The 20740-nt window shown below is 45.6% G+C and overlaps 1 protein-coding gene across 1 annotated transcript; it reads left to right on the forward strand.

Moving 5' to 3' along the window:
- The first annotated feature begins 165 nt into the window (after window positions 1-165).
- Window positions 166-16935, forward strand: LOC112225416 (insulin receptor substrate 2). Its single transcript, XM_024389377.2, has 2 exons — window positions 166-3743; window positions 16136-16935. The coding sequence occupies exons 1-2, from the start codon at window positions 407-409 to the stop codon at window positions 16138-16140; spliced, it is 3342 nt and encodes a 1113-aa protein (XP_024245145.1). The 5' UTR covers window positions 166-406; the 3' UTR covers window positions 16141-16935.
- Window positions 16936-20740: the final 3805 nt, after the last annotated feature.

The following is a 20740-nucleotide window of genomic DNA, read 5'->3' on the forward strand; positions in this document are numbered from 1 at the left end:
TGTGGGAGGGCTTTCTCTCCCATCTGACTGAGTCTTTCACTATCATTCAGCCCTGTCCACCAATGAGCCCATGATCTCATCAAATAGGCGGATTTGCAGGTACGCCCCGTCGGCTTGCACCGCCCCAGTGTCAGTGTGTGTATTTTTCCCTGCCCTTCTCTTTTTTTGTAACTAAAGCTTGACGTGTAGAACGTCACACGTTGTTTCTCTCTTCACTTCGGTAACTTAGCGATATGGGTTATTTACTGTTAAACTGTTACATACGCCGGACGCACAACCGGCGCCTGGAGTGAAACAGAGCCTTGGAGAGATACGGACTATAAACTACAGTTGATCTCTCCAGCCTTCGATAAATCAGGATATAACAACAGGTTAAGGAAAGTGAGTTGTTAAAAAAAACGATAGAATGGCAAATCCACCAAATACTGGAGGACACTTGTTATCCAACGCGAATATTAACAACAACAAAATTAAGAAATGTGGATACCTCAAGAAGCAGAAGCACGGACACAAGCGATTTTTCGTTCTGAAGGAGCCGAGCGAGGGCTTCCCTGCCCGGCTGGAGTACTACGAGAGCGAGAAGAAATGGAAAAACAAGTCGGCAGCAAAGAGAGTTATTCCGCTGGACTGCTGCCTCAATATCAACAAGAGAGCGGACTCCAAACACAAACACCTTATCGCCCTCTACACCAAGGACGAATATTTTGCTGTGGCAGCAGAGAATGAACAGGAGCAGGAGAATTGGTACAGAGTCTTAACTGATTTAATGAGCGAGGGGAAAGTGTACTCAGACGGCTCCGCATCCAATTCCGCGTCCTCGCTGGTGGGGTTTGATGAGGGGAACTACGGGATGATTACGCCGGTAACGGCTGTGTATAAGGAGGTATGGCAAGTTAACCTAAAATCCAAAGGGCTGGGACAGAGCCGGAATCTTACCGGGGTGTACAGGCTGTGCTTATCCAGCCGGACTATCAGCTTTGTGAAGCTCAACTCGGATGTTGCGTCCGTCAGTTTACAGCTGATGAACATTAGGAGATGCGGGCACTCGGAGAGCTTTTTCTTCATCGAAGTCGGCCGGTCAGCAGCCACAGGACCCGGCGAGCTGTGGATGCAGGCTGACGACTCCGTTGTGGCGCAAAACATCCACGAGACTATTCTGGAGGCGATGAAAGCCATGAAGGAGCTGTCAGAGTTCCGGCCGCGCAGCAAGAGCCAGTCATCGGGCACTAACCCCATTTCCGTGCCCACCCGGCGGCACCACAACAACCTTCCCCCAAGCCAGACCGGGCTCCAGCGACGGTCGCGCACTGACAGCATGGCCAAAAAGTCCCCCATGAGTAAATTCACCTCCTGTCGGATACGCACTGCCAGTGAGGGAGATGGCACCATGGCGCGCACCTTGCCTGTGAACGGGAGTCCCCTCAGCCCTGATATTCACCGGACCCTATTAGGAAGCTCAAACACCATCACAGCCCAGCACTGCCGGACATTTGAATCCTCTTCCCTCCAGCACAGTAAGTCCATGTCCATGCCTCTGTCCCACTCCCCACCCACAGCCACTCCCAGCCCTGTCAGCCTGTCCTCTTGCTCTGAAAGCAGTGCTCCTCGCCCCTCCAGCTGCAATGCATCTGTCTCTGGCTCCCCCAGTGATGGCGGCTTCATCTCCTGTGATGAGTATGGCTCCAGTCCTGCAGCCCTGTACCTCACTCGCAGCAGTAACACTCCAGAGTCCCTAAGGGCAGACACACCCCCCTCCCGGGATAGCAGCGACTTGCATGGCTACATGGTGATGGAGAGGCAGAACCAGAACGGTTTCCGCCGGTTACCAGAGCTGGACAAGGCATACCGGAAACGCACATACTCCCTTACCACCCCGCCCCAGCACAGGGCGCCGCCCCAGGTCTCCTCCACCTCATTGGACGAGTACACGCTTATGAGGGCCACCTATACCAGTAGCGGCCAATCGGGTCGCAGCTCTCACACCGCCTCCCCGAAAGTTACATATCCTGAGGACTATGGCGATGTCCAGATAGGCTCCAATGGTCACCTAGGTGACTGTGGCTACATGCCCATGACTCCGGGCATTGCCGCTCAGACAGGGTGGGTCAAAGGTGATGCTTATATGCCCATGAGCCCCATGTGTGTGTCGGCCCCCAAGCAGATCATCAACCCCCGCTCTCACCCCTCTCCAGCTGGGCTCTGCTCCCATACCGACTCCCCTGGAAGCGTGTCTCTGGAGGACAGCGGCTACATGAGAATGTTCTGCGGGGCCAAGATGTCTGTGGACAGCTCCGACGGGAAGCTCACCAACGGGGAGTACCTCAACATGTCCCCTGTGGACCCCGTGGTCTCCCTCACACCCCCAGACTACATCCTTACAGACACTACCCCCCAGCTTCACCCTCACCACAGACAGCCTTACTTCATCAGTTCCCTGCCCCGCTCTCTCAAAGCCCAGCCCCAGAGGAAGGGGGTTACAGACACAGACCAGTACGTGGTGATGAGTCTACAGAAGAAGAGGATAGAGGAAGAGTCCAACTACTGTCCCATCTCACCTGTCTGCTCCGCTACACCCCCCACCTCCACTCTCTCCTCAGCCCCCTCACCCCTCAGAGCCGGCACGGTCACTCAGGAGGGGGGTCTGGTCCACAAGGGGAGGGTGAGCCGGCCTACCCGGCTGGCCCTGGACTCTCTAAGGACGCTGCCCTGTATGATCGAACACCCCCTCCCCTCTGAGCCCAAGAGTCCCGGGGAGTACATCAACATTGACTTTGGCAACACTACACGCTACCCGCCCATCTCCGCCATGACTGAGCGCTCTCGTTCATCACTGGGCTCGGTGGACGGGCTGATGAAGAGTTCCCCGCCACTCTCCGATTACGTCAACATTGACGTCAGATCGCACTCTCCCAAACACGGCGATTCCCCTTCTTCAATAGGGTGCCTGGAGCCGAGTCCTGCGCTTCCCTTGTGTCCCAGCCAGCCTCCCAGCGCAGAGCAGAGGGAGAGTGAGGAGCAGGAGAAGATAATCGTTGTGGAATATCCTCTCCAAAAGCTTGCAAGCCCTGTATACCTGGTTGGTGATGTAAAAGACGACTACACTGAGATGACCTTCAGTCCAACCAACCCACCTCCCTCTGCCCCTCTCCCTGCCACCCTGTGCCCCTCTGATGCCACCACCCCCCTGCCCACCAGCCCGTCTGCCTGTGTCCAGAGACTCACCCTGAGGGGAGAGGGTACAGTGGGGTCCCCCCCGGTTCCTGTCGAGACCTTCTTCCTTGGGTGTCCGTCTCTCTCCATCTCCCCTGTCAACCCAGACAGGGGGGCAAAGGTGATCCGGGCCGACCCCCAGGGGCGCAGGCGCCACAGCTCAGAGACCTTCTCCTCCACCACCATGGTAACGCCAGTGTGCCCATCCTTCGCTCCCGATGCCAACAAGCGGCACAGCTCGGCATCGGTGGAGAACGTGTCGCGGCCGGTCCGGAGCTCGGAGGGTTCAGATGAAGAGTACGGGAACAGCAACAGCCCCATGTGCCGGGAGACGTCGGCGGGCTACCAGAATGGACTTAACTACATTGCCTTAAACCTGATGGAAGGGAGCCTGGGGGGTTGCAGCACTCTGGGGGGCAGTGAGGGACTGCTGAGGTTCAAGGCAGCGTGTGGATGCAAGGGGGGCATGAACGGTTTTAACACCAGCCCCTATGCCACCATGGGCTTCAAGGAAACTGCAACAGCAGTGAAAGGTGAGCCAGCACCGACTCTGTGTGGCCGTGTGTGTTTGCATGCTTATCATGAGCCCATTCATTCATCCAGGTGTTCATTCAAACAGTCAGTGTGTGTCAGTGCTTGAGTAAAGATATCGCTTTAGTGATAGCAACCCATTTATTTGGCATATCTACCCGTTGCTAAGCAGCAGTGCACTCCAAGTTTGTCGTGTCCTAAGGAGACGTTGTGTGTTCGCTGTGTCAAACTGAAGCCAACATTCTAATAATGCCAGAGAATTTAGACTGCCTATGTGGCACGGACAGCAGCTGCCTATGTGCGCGCGTGATTATCATTATGCGATAGCTCGGCACGCAGACCACGGGTTTCTATCCCTCATAGTCTGAACTCAACCAACCCACTGTAGCCAGCCAACTCACTACACTGTGGCTTACTGTACACACTAATGTATCGACAGGCAGTGAAATTGAGCTCTGCTGCCCGGCTTTAGGGCTAGCAGCTCCCTGTCACTTTACCCAAGTGGAAAAAACAAACAGACTTGCGCAGTGGTTACAAAGGCGCTGTTTATCTAGGCTGTATACTTGGTATTTGATATACCGTTGACGCATCCTATATTTAATGTCATTTTGTTTTTTACACGCCCTTTGTAATTAGGTGGCGAGACGGCATGATGGTTTTGAGCAACCTAGTCATGAGAGAGAGAGAAACAATATATATGTTTACGGAAGCAATGCAGTCTTATAATGATGAAGCGCGCCCATATTAGGCTACTTTTTACGTGACAGTTTTATGTGCTGTATATTCAAGGAAAATATGAATATGGAAAACAACCATGTTTTTCAAGCTGTTTAGTGTTCATCTGTTTGTTATTGCAAGTCCGTTTAAACAAATGCATTGGTGCTTATAGTGTGACTACTAATTCGACCAGGGATATCAAGCAAATTTAGCCACTGGGCCACATTCGGTCTTCAACGAGGTCTGGAGGGCTGCACAAAAAAATGTGTTATATTTCATTGCCTTCAAAAATAACAAAAATGTGTCTTCTAACCATCGTTTTTGGAGTTTCCGATGCTCCCTGACTGTCGAGTGACTATTGGCGAGCTGGACAGTCAAGAAACTGGATGAATGCAGGTCCGTTGAATGCACAGTGATTATTAGTGAGCTGGACAGTCAAGAAACGGTATAATTTCTACAGTTTCGATTTGGTTTTAGTCAACTTAAAGTATATTGAGTTTGTTTCCCCCCCAAATGTTGTTTTCATTATTATACATTTTTGTTCGATGTAGATGTTTACTCAAACCACCCGCGGGCCAGACTGGCCCCCCTCGCGGGCTGGATCCCGATGTATGCTTGACAATTCTGAACTAGACCATAGACTTGAGATATTATTTCCTTCTCTAAACGTGATTTATCAAACATGTGGATGGTGGATGCGATGAAACAGGACAGGGCAAGTTGAAACACCATGATAAATGTACAGTAAATGTTCCAGCCCTGGCAAGCAGTATAATAAGTGCTTGTAAACTGTGGTATTTGGATTGGATTAGGAGTAGCCCGTCACACCCATACAGTACATCAGTTAGCCCAAGACTGTGGGAAATATGCATGGTGTTGTGAAGTAAGTAATTGAAGTCGTTTCTATTCTGGATCAATGTGTGCCCTCGAGTCCCACCCAGCAGCATTCCTTGTTACGTAGTTATTATCTTTGTACCAGACTACGCTAGTACAAATGTACGAGAAAACATCCCAAGGGGTTCAATGATGCAGAAGATTTTTTCCTCCGCATGCTAGAACAATCCATTAGGAATAGCCAACCCACTGGTCACACACTGGTTGAATCAACGTTGTTTCACGTCACTGAATTGTCATCTGTGTCCAGTGGGTATGGACCAGGGTTTTTCTTATTTCTATAACACAGTTAGGCTATATGTGCTCTGAGAGTTTACCTTAGGATACAGCAAATATAGTGGGAAGGAAACTAATTTCTGTTCAAAATGATAATGGGAAAAAATATATATATTGGGGACAGTTCGTTCATCTAACAAATCACACTTCAACCCCAGTAATGTAATGTTTAAATATTGATGCGTCCCATATGAGATAGAGAGTTGGGGACACCAAAACATGACCTTTCACCTGGTTCTGGCAAATCTATGCGTGCCTATGTCTACTGCAGCATCAGTATCTTGTTGTACAAAAACAAAGAACAATTTATATACCTTTTAAGCGCTATGTCATAAGTTACCATAGATCTGTACCCATTGTATAATAGGTTTGCACATTGATGGTGAAATATGAATGACTTGTAGGCCTATAGGTAGTGGTTACACAATGTTGTTGTTGTTGAAGCTCCCCACTGACATAGTGATCTGCAATGCACGGGTGAAGGGAGCTCTCTCTCTCTCCTCCTCCTCCTCTTTCACTCTTCTTCCTTTTCTCTCTCCTCTGTCTCCCTCTCTGGCTGTATACTGTAGGGCTGGGTACAGTCTGTGCACTGGGTCCCCCAGAAAAACAAGTGAGTCAGTTGTTTATCAGTTATCAGGTACTGGGCTTCAGGGCAGGAATGCAGGCATTGTGCAAAGGTTGCTGGGAGAGGTGAATGCTCACTTGTTTTTCTAACCTACTGGAGATGCTTTTGTTTTTTTTTTTACTGTGAGGAACTTTACAAAACAGACCATAGTGCACACACACACACACACACACACACACACACACACACACACACACACACACACACACACACACACACACACACACACACACACACACACACACACACACACACACACACACACATACACACACACTGAACTTGCTCTCGAGAGGACTAAAAGTCTTCACACTTATTGGCCAAACATACTAAATCAAGGGTGTGTGTGTAGTTGTAGTATGTATTATGCCAGTGTATTTAAAAAAATATATATATGTGCAATAAGGTATTTCTGTTGGGTTGTCTCTGAATGTGCGTTTGAGCATGAGTATGTCTGCTGAGTTGTTTTCTAGGTAGGGCAGGCATTTCCGCACTCATGTGTTTTTTCTACTAAATAAGTTGAGCAGGAAGAAAGACATGGCCCTAGGCTATGGAAGGAGAGGAGATGGGAGGAGGAGGAATGGAGTGACGTTAGTTTGTTTTTCAAAATCATGATAAAACAGACCACAGGGAGCCAGTAGGTAGAGGGAGGGAGAGGCTAAAGAACGAAGGAGGGGGAGAAAGATAGAGAGAAAGGGAGCAGTGTTGATCCGGTAAAAGTTGGCCCTGGCTGGCTTGCCTGGTTATTTACGGGATTCCTGAAAAACAAAAGATCAGCCGGAGAAAGAACAGTTAGCTGTGTTTCCGGAACGGCCCAATACTCTGCCCCGATCAGGAATGCTGTCAGGACAGCCAGCTACTCACTAACACTCTAATCATAAACACCCACCCCACAGAGAGGCTTAGACTTCAGCCACAGGCCTCACTGTGTATGTGTGTGTTTACTAAGAAATTACCGGCTTTTCCACATTCTCCCCTCACCATCACAAGGCGAGACAGTCTACATTCCACATGCTCACATTAATTTTCGAGTGGCTAGATTTGAGATGCAAATCATCTGAGGCTGAAATGACCTTTTTTATTGTGTGTGTGTGCCTGCTGCTCTTTTGACAAACACATTATATTAGAGATAAAGCCTTCAAAGCTCTTTACCTACACACCAAGGATATGGTCCTGACATCCTGTTCTAAACGTGTGTGTGCACGCGTGTGTTAGTGTGACAGCTGCTGTGTGTATCTGTGTGTAGATTACTCTGGCCTTGTGTTTTTGTGAATGAGGGATCAGGGTTTGAGATGTATTAGTTTATTGGCTCATTGAGCTGATGGTCGGTCGATAGCGTTTTTGCCAGTGTTGTTGTTTTGGTTTGGGAAAATGCATACACTCACTGACAGGGGACGGGGTGAGGGGTCACTGAGTGGGTTGGAGGCTGTTTAAATTTCAACACGCCCCTGTACGGCCCACCCCCACCCCTCGCTATGCCCCCATCAGAAGTGTGACCTTTGAACTGCCCTTGGGTGTGCAAGGGCTGTTGGGATTCGCATTTTGCCTGAGAAACACCAGATATCAGCAAACAGAAGAAACATGCACACTGTTCAGTATTTAGCTATTTATCTCCCCTACTGTCTCGTTCTCTCTGTGTCTGACTTTCTCTCTAATCTTTATCTCTCTGTCTATCTTCTACCTCTCTTTTGTCACCTGACGTTCTTTGTTTTTCTCTGAAGCTCTTTATCATCCCTCTCTCCTGCCTCTCTCCATTCCTCATGTCTTCCCCTTGTTTACCAGAGCTCTCTCTCTCTCTTCTCTGGCTGGGGTTAGTCAGGTGTTTGGTACAGACACAGGGAGACGGGGGAGTTGACTGACTCACTCTCTTCATGTTTTTATTTAGGAGCCCTGACCAAACCCTCTCACCCCTTTTCCTTCCCTCTCTACCTCAGTGTGTGTTTGTGAATATGCCCGTGTGTGTTAGCAGATGGTGATGGCCGGGGTCTTGCACCTGCGCCTCCAAGCACTGGTTATCTGGCCCTTCAGAGGGAGTGACAATACGCTAATGACCAGCACCATCTGCCACAACAACAGAGAGAGAGAGGAGAGAGAGAGAGAGAGAGAGGAGGAGAGACGGACAGAGAGAAAGGAGAGACGGACAGAGAGAGAGATGGTGGAGAGAGGGGGGGTTGGGAAGCCAAATATCACTCTATCCCGTATCCTACTCTCTCTCTCTCCCTCTTTCACTCACTCCCTCTCTCTCTTTCTTTATCTCCCTCACTTTTTCTAGCATTAGTTTCTCTTTTCGGTAAATCATGTGATCTGGCCTCCCAGTCAGTTGGTCTCTGCCCTCCTCTCTCTCTCCTTCCAGAGAGCCTTCTGTCTATAGTGCCTAGTTCCAGCTGAGTGCCACTGATTGGCTTTAAGGACAGACCATGGAGGTTTGTTTAATGACTAATTAAACAAGTAGCTCATCAGATAGCTAATCAGCCCCATTACAGGAATTCCTTGAATTGCCTTCTGTTTTATGGACTTTGAATAGAATAATGGCTTTCATTAATTTGAACTAAATTAGTTAACTAAATGAACTTTACTGAGGTGGGGTGATTTTAGAGGATAGCATAGCAGTGCTGAAAAAGTCTGCTTGAATTGTCAACTGCTGTGTGTGGTTAATTATAGAGCAGTCCTATAATAAACCTAGATGTAGTGGCATATTTAAAAAATATTGATTTTGTCCTCACCTGTCCTCCCTCCCCTGTCTCTCTCTTTCACCTGTCTTTCACCTCACCCTCCCTCCCTTCCTCCCTCCCTCCCTGTCCGTTACAGTACCTTTGAGTAAACTAGGGCGGGATGTTCCATGGGTAGATAAAAACTCTGTCAATGTTCCCTCCATTTAGCTGGGAGTTAAGGAGGATTACATTCTGTTCAGGATTAGACATTGTTGAGCAGCTTGTTTTGAGTTAGGGGAACGGAGAGCACACACACTGAGGTGTTTTTCCCAAACAGTGAGGTGAGTTGAAGTTAGGATCAATTAAGCCTCATTGTGCTCATGTCCTGACTTCTCAGATACAGGCTTCAGTCCCTCAGCCAACTACTACAGTTACATCATAACACAGCTCTCATGTCCTCTCCTCTCCGCAGAACAATGTGTATGTTTATGTTTGCCAGTCAGTCAGATGTCAACTGCATGTGTGTGGGTGCGAGTAGTGCTCTGAGACATGGTCGTACAAATGGCTAGATTAATGTGTTGTTGGATTACCTTGGCCATTTGTGATGAAGTTTAATCTGTGTCCCAGAACACGTGTGTGTTTGTGCGCGTGCGTGTTTGGCACAAGGTAAAATTTCAATTGAAAAAGAAATATAAACACGTGCGATTTGTAATAATAGAATAGAAATGGGTGCTGGACTCTCTTTAAGGGCTTGTGCCGTGACTGAATATAATTGCCCAGCATGTGACATGATTTTAAATGAACACATTTCTCCCCGTGCAGAGAAGCACTTGGCGGTTGGACAGATGTGTGTGTGACTAATGTAATATGCTATTGCGATAATGACTTTATACAATCAGAGGAAATGTAATGGCTGTAATGGTAGTGATGGTTATTGTCTGACCTCGTTTAGTAATTTAGGCCTATTTGGACGATGCCAAGCGGTTTTACGTGATCTCCTCACCCATTCCTTCTTATCCTTCTTTCTTTAGTTCACTCTTTTTCCCTCCCTCTACCTCTCTCAAAAATGGAAATGTTCACATTTCACATGATTTTTTAACACAACCCTGTGCAGAAACAAAAAATCTACCTCCCCTCCCTACATACACCACTACCCCCCTACATACACATACACCACTACCCCCTACATACACCACTACCCCTCCCCTCCCTACATATACCACTACCCCTCCTACATACACCACTACCCCCTACATACACATACACCACTACCCCCTACATACACATACACCACTACCCCCTACATACACCACTACCCCCTCCCCTCCCTACATACACCACTACCCCCTACACACACATACACCACTACCCCCTACATACACATACACCACTACCCCCTACATACACATACACATACACCACTACTCCCCTACATACACATACACCACTACCCCCTACATACACCACTACCCCCTACATACACATACACCACTACCCCCTACATACACCACTACCCCCTACATACACCACTACCCCCTCCCCTCTCTACTTACACCACTACCCCCTACATACACATACACATACACCACTACCCCCTCCCCTCCCTACACACACCACTACCTCCCTCTCCTCCCTACATACACCACTTGTTGTGTGATTAGCTGTCTTTGTGTGTGTGTGTTATGAATGTATAATGTGTTTGTTATGAATGTGTTAAACGTGTGTGTCCTTCCTGGAAGCTTGTGGGTGTGTCTGTGTGTGGGTGGCCTAGATAGGAGGAGGAGCTGGCCATGTTAGCAATGTAAACAACGTGGATGTTGTTGTTGTTTGTTTGGTGTTTGTTTGTTGTTTGTTTGTCCTGTGGGCTCTTGACTTGCTGAGAAGAGAGAGAAGGAGAGCGGAGAAGGGAGAGCGATTGCTGATGATATTACATCTCCCCATGTCCCCCCCTCCCTCTTCAGGTGTGGCAGAAAGGCTACATTAGGGTAAGTCCTGTTAGGAGAGCTACAGGCCTGTTATGTCTGAGCTATGCTACTGCTAGTAGAAGCATATAAATCAACTACTGCTAGGAGAACCATATAAATCAACTACTGCTAGGAGAATCATATAAATCAACTAGTAAGCACATAAGCACATGTTTACTGTACTCTAAACTACTGTACTAGCAGTACAGTACTGTGTGTGTGTGTGTGGTAGAGTGTTCCTGGCCTGAGAGATGCAGGTCTAAATATAGCCAGTGAGAAATACATAACTCATGTAGAGAGCAGTGTGTACGTGTGGGATGGGGTAGGGGTACCTTCCAGGGATGGGATGCAGGGTCTGTGTGGCATGGCTGCAAGGGGGAGGGTTACAGAGTAACGGGTTCATTTATCCCTCCCTCTCCCCCTCACTCTCTATCTCTCTCCCTCTGTGATTAGCGTGTGTAAGATTAGCTGTGTTAGGAGAGGTTGTCTTTCTCAGCTGACACACTGCACTCAGCAGGGCTGGTTGAGTCTCCACTGATAAAAGGAGATTGTGATAGCTGGGCAGGAGTGTGTGATTGGTAACCAGAGATGTGTGTTTAGAGACCTGGCCTGTGTGTCTTGAGATGATTCAACTCTGATTCCCGGCAACCTTCCCTCATCCCCACTCCCTCATACCCCTGTGTCTGCAACCAACAGGTCTGAACCGGCCCTGCTGGCACACACGCATGGCCTCACCACATTCTCATGTCTGTGTGTCAGGTTGATTGTGTTACTCTGGTTTTCTGACCCTTTCCTCCTTTCCCTGACCCATCAGGGAAAGTGACTGGGCCTTGGTGTAATTGGCCCTGTGAAATTCAAACTACTACTGTGAACTTTGCCCCCCTCTTCCCGTCCCACACATACAACACAATTGACCACTCAGAGTGGTGTGTGTGGGACAGGGAGAGTGAGGGCAAAATTCACAGCAGTTGTTTTAATTTCTAGTTTGAACACAGAAGTGAGAAGGTATTTTATCAGCTGTGTTGTTATGAGTACCTACATGAAAAATTATTACAGTTTACTATAGAATTCTACAGTACTTATTGTAGAGTTATATTGTAAACTGTAGTATATTGTATAATACTCTACTTCACACTGTAGTATCCCTCGATCATGTGTAGTAGTTACTATATAACGTTGTAGAATACTATAGTATACTTTAATATCTGAGAAAAAAACTAGTAAATATTACAGTAATATCTGCAAAAACACTACAGTCCGCAAAAACATTACACTTTTTTAACTATAGTAAATACAGTATTTAATTCGCATATATCCTGCCCATTACCCTCCCCAATATCGCAATTTGTGCCACCAATAATTGTGAAACCCACATGCCAAGAATAGACCATATATTTTGTTCCCTACATGATATAGAAAACAGAAGAAGTTTTGAAATCAACACATTGACTGTAGTACTCACGCTTCAAAAACTCTTGACCATTGTTACTTTCCCTTCCGGGATGGCTATAGGGCCCTACCCTGCCCTCCCTTTGGCGAATCAGATCATGACTCCATTCTGCTCCTCCCTTAAGGCAGAAACTCAAACAGGAAGTACCCCTGCTAAGGTCTATTCAATGCTGGTCTGACCAATTGGAATACATGCTTCAAGATTGTTTTGCCAATGTGAGTAAGACATTTAAGCATGTTAACCCTTGCAAGTCTGCCGGCCCAGATGGCATCAGTAGCCGCGTCCTCAGAACATGTGCAGACCAGCTGGCTGGAGAGTTTATAGACATATTCAATGTCTCGCTATGCCATTCTGCTGTCCCCACTTGTTTCAAGATGTCCACCATTGTTCCTGTACCCAAGAAAGTAAATGTAACTTAACTAACTGATTATCACCCTGTAGCACTCACGTCTATCATCTTGAAGTGCTTTGAGAGGCTAGTTAAGGATCATATAACGTCCACCTTACCTGACACCCTAGACCCACTTCAATTTGCATACCGCCCCAATAGATCCACAGACGATGCAAATACCATCGCACTACGCACTGCCCTATCCCATCTGAACAAGAAGAATACCTAAGTAAGAATGCTGTTCTTTGACTATAGCTCAGCCTTCAACACCATAGTACCCACCAAGCTCCTCATTAAGCGTGGGGCCCTGGGTCTGAACCCCGCGTTGTGCAACTGGGTCCTGGACTTCCTGGCCGGCCGCCCTCGGGTGGTGAAGGCATGAAACAACACCTCCACTACGCTGATCCTCAACACAGGGGCCCACAAGGGTGCGTGCTTAGACCCCTCCTGTACTCCCTGTTCACCCATGACTGTGTGGCCACACACGCCTCCAACTCAATCATAAAGTTTCGCAAACAACACAACAGTAGGCGGCGGAGGAGGAGGTGAGGGCCCTGATGGAGTGGTGCCATGAGTAATAATCTCTCCCTCAACGTCAACAGAACGAAGGAGCTGATCATGGACTTCAGGAGACAGCAGAGGGAGCATGCCCCTATCCACATTGACGGGACCGCAGTGGAGAAGGTGAAAAGCTTCAAGTTCCTCAGTGTACACATCACTGACCATCTGAAATGGTGCACCCACACATAAAGTGTGGTAAAGAAGATGCATAGCGCCTCTTAATCCTCAGGAGGTTGAAGAAATGTGGCTTGGCCACTAAGACCCTCACAACACCGGGGGAACACTACAGCACGAGATGTCACAGGAAGGCCAAAAAGATCATCAAGGACATAAACCACCCGAGCCACGGCCTGTTCATCCCGCTATCATCCAGAAGGCGAGGTCAGTATAGGTGCATCAAAGCTGGGACCGAGAGACTGAAAAACTGCTTCTATCTCAAGGCCATCCCTGTTAAATAGCCATCACTAGCCGGCTACCGCAAGGTACTGAACCTTGCACCTTAGAGGCTGCTGCCCTATGTACATAAACATGGAATCACTGGTCACTATAATAATGGAACACTAGTCACTTTGATAATGTTTAAATACTGCTTTACTCATATGTATTCTACTGTATTTTAGTCAATGCAATTCCGACATTGCTTGTCCTAATGTTTATATATTTCTTAATTCCATTCTCTTTACTTTTAGATTAGTGTGTATTGTTGTGAATTGTTAGGTACTACTGCACTGTTGGAGCTAGGAACACAAGCATTTCGCTACACATATGCTAAATATCGGTATGTGACCAATACAATTTGATTTGATTCATGCTATAGTTGAACTATACATTCTACAGTATACTACAGTGAATACAGTAAAGGCCCTCAAAACACGACAGTTAACACTATAGTATTTATACCATAGTATATTGTTTAGTATTTTGTCATGTGGGTAGTGTGGGTTATTAGGTGTAGTGTTATGGCTAGGTTTTGTAACCTACCTCAGTGTTTCCCTTAGGAAATGTATAGATTTAAAGCATATTTCCTGCAATTCTACACATTTTGCCATGTTCTTATGCTATCGAGTGTCTCAAACATTATCACACAATTAATTAGATTCTCCCTGACTCTCTATTTTTTATTTTGGTGATTGTTAGTTTTCAACGATGATCTGATTAAGAAAGATATACAGTGCATTTGGGAAGTATTTAGACCCCTCCATCAATCTACACACAATACTCCATAATGACAAAGCAAAAAGAGGTTTGTGTCTACAAACTTTATATATGGTTTTAGTCGTTTAAGTTTACACTGAAAACGATTTACCGAAAATAATAATAAAACATATATACTGTATTTTGGTAAGGTTGGACAGCTATGAGGTTTGGTTCCCAGTACCAGGCTAGTTCCTGCTTCCTGGTTTACTGTCTCAGACAGAGCACAACACATGGTGAGACAGGATGTCTGTGGAAGTGGGTCAGCCCCTCTAATGTGCTTAGCAGGTTAATTGAGACGCTAATCAGCCTCGTGTGTGTGTGTGTGTGTGAGAATCACTCCTCTATATACTATAGTATACGATGTACTGCTCCTCCTCTGTGACTGAAGTTTTGGGTATAAGCAGTGCACTTCTATTTACCAGATTCCTCTCTTTCTCCTAGTCGGTGGGTATAGGGGATCAGTAGTCTGGAAAAGTACCAGTATTTTAGTGTTTTGGGCTGACCTTTTGGTTTCAAGTTCTGGTGTTGTGTGTGTGTGTTGTAACACTGGGGGTTCTGAATTGGGGGTTTGTTTAAGAGAGTGACGATCACATCGAGCTCTGTGAAAACACCTCTTGTTCTCTGCTTGGAAAAGGGAGGAGTGAGTGAGTGAGGCATTGCTATGTGCTGTTAGCTGAGACTTCCGCTGCCATGTGAGCACTGCATGCAAATCACACTGCACAAACAAGTACACAGGAGAGAGAGAGAGAGAGAGAGAGAGAGAGAGAGAGAGAGAGAGATTACACAAGGCCAGAAAAACACTGTGTATACGTACATGTTTGTCAGTGGGTGTTTGTTTTAATCACATTTCCTATTGCTGCAGGATTATTTTCCTGCTGTAATCACTGGCTCAAATTTAAGATCCTACATCTGTATGTGCTTCTGTGAGTTCTGTATTCTTAGCTGTGGGTTGGTTCTTATATCCTTGTGGGGACCTAAAATAACCTAAAATAACCAAAAGTCCCCACAAGGATAGTAAAACAAGGAAAAATCACCCTCGTAGGGACATTTCCCACGTCCCCATGAGGACAAAGGTTATTTTACACTAAGGGGTTAGGTTTACAGTTACAATTAGAGTTGTGGTTAGAATTAGGGTTTGGGTGAGGGGTTAGGGTTAGAAATGTATTTTAGGTTCCCATGAAGATAGAAGAACATAATGTGTATGTGCGAGTGATTTATGAGGTTGGAATGGGAGCCACAGGAGAGAAAGGTCAAACGGTGTATCCCCACTCTGTTACCAAGTATGGAATAAGTGTTCTTCAGCAAGAGGGAATGGTGTGTGTGTGCGTGTGTGCGTGTGTGTGTGTGTGAGTGTGTGCGTGCGTCAGCTGGGAGCAGGTGCTTTTGCGGCAGGGGAAAAACCGTGGCATTTAGCACTATGCAGCTGACGGAGTACAGTCTCCAATGACGACAAACACAGACCCATACAAGCACTAACTGACACACACACAAAACAACAACACACTCATGCACACACACATCATTTTCAAAGGATAAGATAGCGAGAGCGTAGTGGGACAGAAAATGTAATGTATTCCTATACCTGTATGTGTAATTTGCTAGTAGATACATACGGCAACCTATTTAACCAAATCCCTCCCCTCTCTGTTTCTCTTTCTCTCCAATCAGACTGAACACTGATGGCACCGCCCCCTCTTACACCCCCTGCTCCTCGCTCCCTCTCTCTTGTTCGCCTGGCTGTGAATGAGGGATGAAGCTGCAGCCTAGTGACGAAGTCGCCACGCAGACAGCTGGACCATGTGCTGCAGTAGACAACCTTTAACCTCCACCATCCCCTCCCCAGGGGTCAATGGGACCACCATCGTCACGGCAATGTGGACACCCCCCCTTCCAAGCTTCCTATCCTCCCCACATTCGGCACCCAAATATTAAGGGTCCGTCGCTGCTGCTCTCTGAACAACTACAACTTAAAGGACTGTACTCATCGATTATTATCTATGTACATACAAAGTTACTTCTGCAAAATAATTATTATAATTATTATTATTATTCCACTGGTTTTCGTTTGGCTTTGGCTGACAGGGCCAGTTACCCTCACTTTAATAACCTGTGAACCAAACCTGGAGATATTCCACACACTCCCACTCACACACATTATATATACGTACACATCACATATTTATTTATTTATATGTGTGCACTTTGTTGTGTATATGTGTTTGTGTGGATGTGTACACTAAATTTGTACGAAAGAGAGTTGGCATTTTACGAACATATTCAGTATATAACAATGTACTAAGTTAACAGTTGCTTAAAAGCCTACCTCAGAGCAAACCAGGTTAGTACTTATTTACACACCAGAAGTGTACAAAACATTAGGAACACCTGCTCTTTCCATGACATAAACTGACCAGTTGAACCCAGGTGAAAGCTATGATCCCTTATTGATGTCACTTGTTAAAGCCACTTCAATTGAGACATGGATTGTGTATGTGTGCTATTGAGGGTAAATGGGCTAAACAAAATATTTAAGTGCCTTTGAACGGGGTATTGTGGTAGGTGCCAGGTGCAATGGTTTGAGTGTGTCAAGAACTGCAACGCTGCTGGGTTTTTCACGCTCAACAGTTTCCCGTGTGTATCAAGAATGGTCCACCACCCAATGGACATCCAGCCAACTTGACACATCTGTGGGACGCATTGGAGTCAACATGGGCCAGCATCCCTGTGGAATGCTTTCTACACCCTGTAGAGTCCATGCCCCGACGATTTGAGGCTGTTCTGAGGGCAAAAAGGGGTGCAACTCAATATTAGGAAGGTGTTCGTAATGTTTTCTACACTCAGTGCATACAGAGATATATTTATTTATTTTCAGGGGTGAATGATTTTATGAACACCAATCCAAAGCCTTACTTATCTACTGTCCACTGTTACTGACAGACATTTAGTTTGGACCTATAAACACGCAGAAAATCTAAGACTTAAACCGATCGCCATGGAGATGGAATTTTTGTCTGAGCAGCCGGAGAGGAAGAAATCTTTCCTCTTTCCCTCTGCTATCATAGATTCCTGAGATTATTGCAGTTTGTTCACATATAGGTACTATATATTAATGTCATAGTAATATATGTATCATTGCATACAAAGGTTAGGAGAAGAATCTCTTACGCATTATTCCACACACACAATGCAAATACAGAGAAGATAAGGAAAACGGGACCTAGGAGGATTTTTTTGGAGTAGGACATGCACACCATCGTCACACACACATCCCAGTTTGACCTGGGCTTCTGGTAGTCTTTAGTGACTAAAACACCATTATAGAGACAAAGCGGAAGGTACCTTTATATACTTTAACCTATTACCTTGTTTACTCACAACAACCCACCTGTGACATGTTTTCTCACGTGATGCCTCAGCACTGAGCCTCTGGTAAGCTGTGATAGGCTATTTGGCACATAGGTGAGCTGTCATTGGGCGGGTGGGCAGACACATACACACACCTGGCTGTTCAGGGAGGTTTTGACACGATTGAAGCCATCGCTGCTGCTTTGGGATCTGACACTGAGTGAGGAGACACCAGAGCTGACGCTGCACGGTCTTGCACTTACAAACTCCCTAGATTGTAAACACAAGACACTTTTGAATGTAGTCTATTCCATGTTCTCCTCTTGGGGAATGTAACCACCGTGACAGCAAGGAGAAATACCACACCAATACTAATAAAAACAACTACTACAACAACTTCATGCAGAATGCGACAACAAAAAAAAACAGATACGAAAAGCAGTGTCACTTACTTTGAGTTTGTTGGTACTCAACGTTTGCCTATATACTGTAAATAATGTACAAATACAGAGAATTACAAGTGAGTGCAAGCTGAACCTTTAGCTTTGGAGATATTTTAAGTTAAATATGATAACTTATGTTGTTTGTACTGTATATATGTGTTTGGAGTGAATTCTTGGAAATGAAAGCACTAATTATTGTTATATACGCCAAGCAACAAAGTTTGGACTTGATTTTTTGAAACTATTATTACATGATGGTCTTGTGAAATGAATGCCACTACAAGGACATTTTCTAATGCTGTAATGCCAAGATAGATTTTAAGAGAAATTATTAATTAAAAGTTAATTCTTGCTACTTAGGTACAATTCACGAATGGCATATGCAATATTTACATTTCTTTACAGAGAGGTACCACATTTATAAATACTATGTTAATAATCTTTGTTAAACCTCAAAACATATAATTTTTTGGCCTCTTTGTAAATTTTTTCTGCCAATTTCTTTTGGAATGTTTTTGGTTTGTTTTTGCTATTGGAGCCTATTGGTGATTTGAGCAGTGTTTTTTTGCATTTGGATAACGTTCCCGTTGGGTTTTAATTTAGCATCTAAAGGATAAGATAACATGACAAACTAGCTTAACTTGCTGTGTCTTCCATTGTAAATACTTAATATCTTATTGCTTATTGTGGTTCTACTAAGAGATGATAATTTAAACCTAGTGTAGTTACCATGGCTTTGGACTGTATTGATTCTTTATAGACACATGCAATAAAGAATAACACTATTTAAGAAAGCTAATGTCTCTGTCTTCTCTCTCTTTCCTCTCCTCTATATTTCTTCACAAATGACTGTGGAGGTTTTTTTTTCTCTCTCATCTGAATGACAGAATGAAGGAGCATCACCAGTCTCCTCAGACACCAGATGACTCAATTAGTTTTAGGGCTTGTTCAATGACAGGGTTTCTTCATTACATCAAATAAAATCAAATAAAGTCCTTTGTGTCTTAGCCACTCATGTTCTTCTGTTCCCTCTCTGCTAGTATCCTTCAGTAAGTGTTGTTCTATGACTTCTGTCCATTGAACAACACCCCAGTAGCAATATGAACAAATGAGAAGAGTTATCTTATCATCCTCTAACATTAAAACTGTTATTGTTTTGCCCCCCTCCACTCCCCCTGCACCCATTATCTTCCTCCTTCCCAATTACCCCTCCACTTCCACCTGCCCTTCTCCCCGACCCCTTACAATAGTAATTAGACTAGCTTGTCATCAGCGACATGCAGAACTGTGAGGGAATAAAAAATAAAAAAAAAAAGCAGTGATGGGATTATGATCCTGTGCCCTCAGCCACATGCTGTCAGATTAGTCCTTCTCACAGCTGTGCTAATTAAAATGGTAATTAAGGCTGAGAAACCAGGTATCAGTGTAACAGTCTGGTTGGGATATAAGTGTGTGTTTGGGGGGTATGTGTATGGGGGCAGAGTTTATGGAGGGAGGTGATTGTATTTTGATTGCATGTGTGTGTTGGGGGGAGGGTGGGGTATGTTTGTGAGGGGGTGGGTAAGATTGTTATTGTGTGCATGTAGCATGTGTGTGTAGGTGAGAGGAGGAGACATATTTGTGTGTTGACATGTTTATGAGTGTGAAGAGTTGGTTTCGAGGGACAACAGACCAAATCAAACCCAGTCTATTATTTCAGTTCTGTCCTGAGCAGGTAGAGCTGTGTGGGGCAGAGGCTAAAGAAGCATAGATTATAGAGAGGAATCACAGTAGCCTGGGTAGAATATAACACAGGAATGAAGGACTGGTTGTACCCAAGTTAGTAGAGAGGGGTAACAGAAAGGGTTAGGGTTAGATTCAATCCATAGCGATTGAAATTTAAAGGCAATGTTTTCACTTTCGCAGAGACTGGATTCACAGTAAACGTTGCATATGCTCAATCTACAGCGTGGATCTTAATCGCTATGGATTGAAGGGGTAGGAGAGAGGGATATAGGATTGAAGGATTCAGTAGCGTGACATTTGCGGGCCAAAATGCTTGACTTTGCTGACATAATTCTGAAATGTTGCATGGCAATTAACAATGATTTAGTGCAATTTGTCATGAAAGTGCGCTGATGACGCAAAAGGTTTGTTGACAGTGTGGTGATTGGTTAAAATTGCGATTTTGTAGTGCATTGAGCGGACGGTTACTGTTTTATGCGGTAATAGGGATTGGTCAAAGATGCAAGCCCTGGCATAATATGCAGAGAATTGTTGATTTTGCCCAAAATCTTACAATCCTGAAAGGACTGAGGATTCTGACAGGAGAGGGCTCACCTGTTCTCTCTAAATGAGGTTCCATCCATCACGTCTCTCCTCCCTCTCTGCTCGTTAGGCCTAATTAAGCACACTATTTTGCCCTATTAAATAAAGATGAATGTATCAGGCTAAACACAGCCAAAATGTTCTCTATGGACACACACACACACACACACACACACAC

Source organism: Oncorhynchus tshawytscha, linkage group LG26 (genome assembly GCF_018296145.1).
Source record: "Oncorhynchus tshawytscha isolate Ot180627B linkage group LG26, Otsh_v2.0, whole genome shotgun sequence".
Classification (NCBI taxonomy): Eukaryota; Metazoa; Chordata; class Actinopteri; order Salmoniformes; family Salmonidae; genus Oncorhynchus; species Oncorhynchus tshawytscha.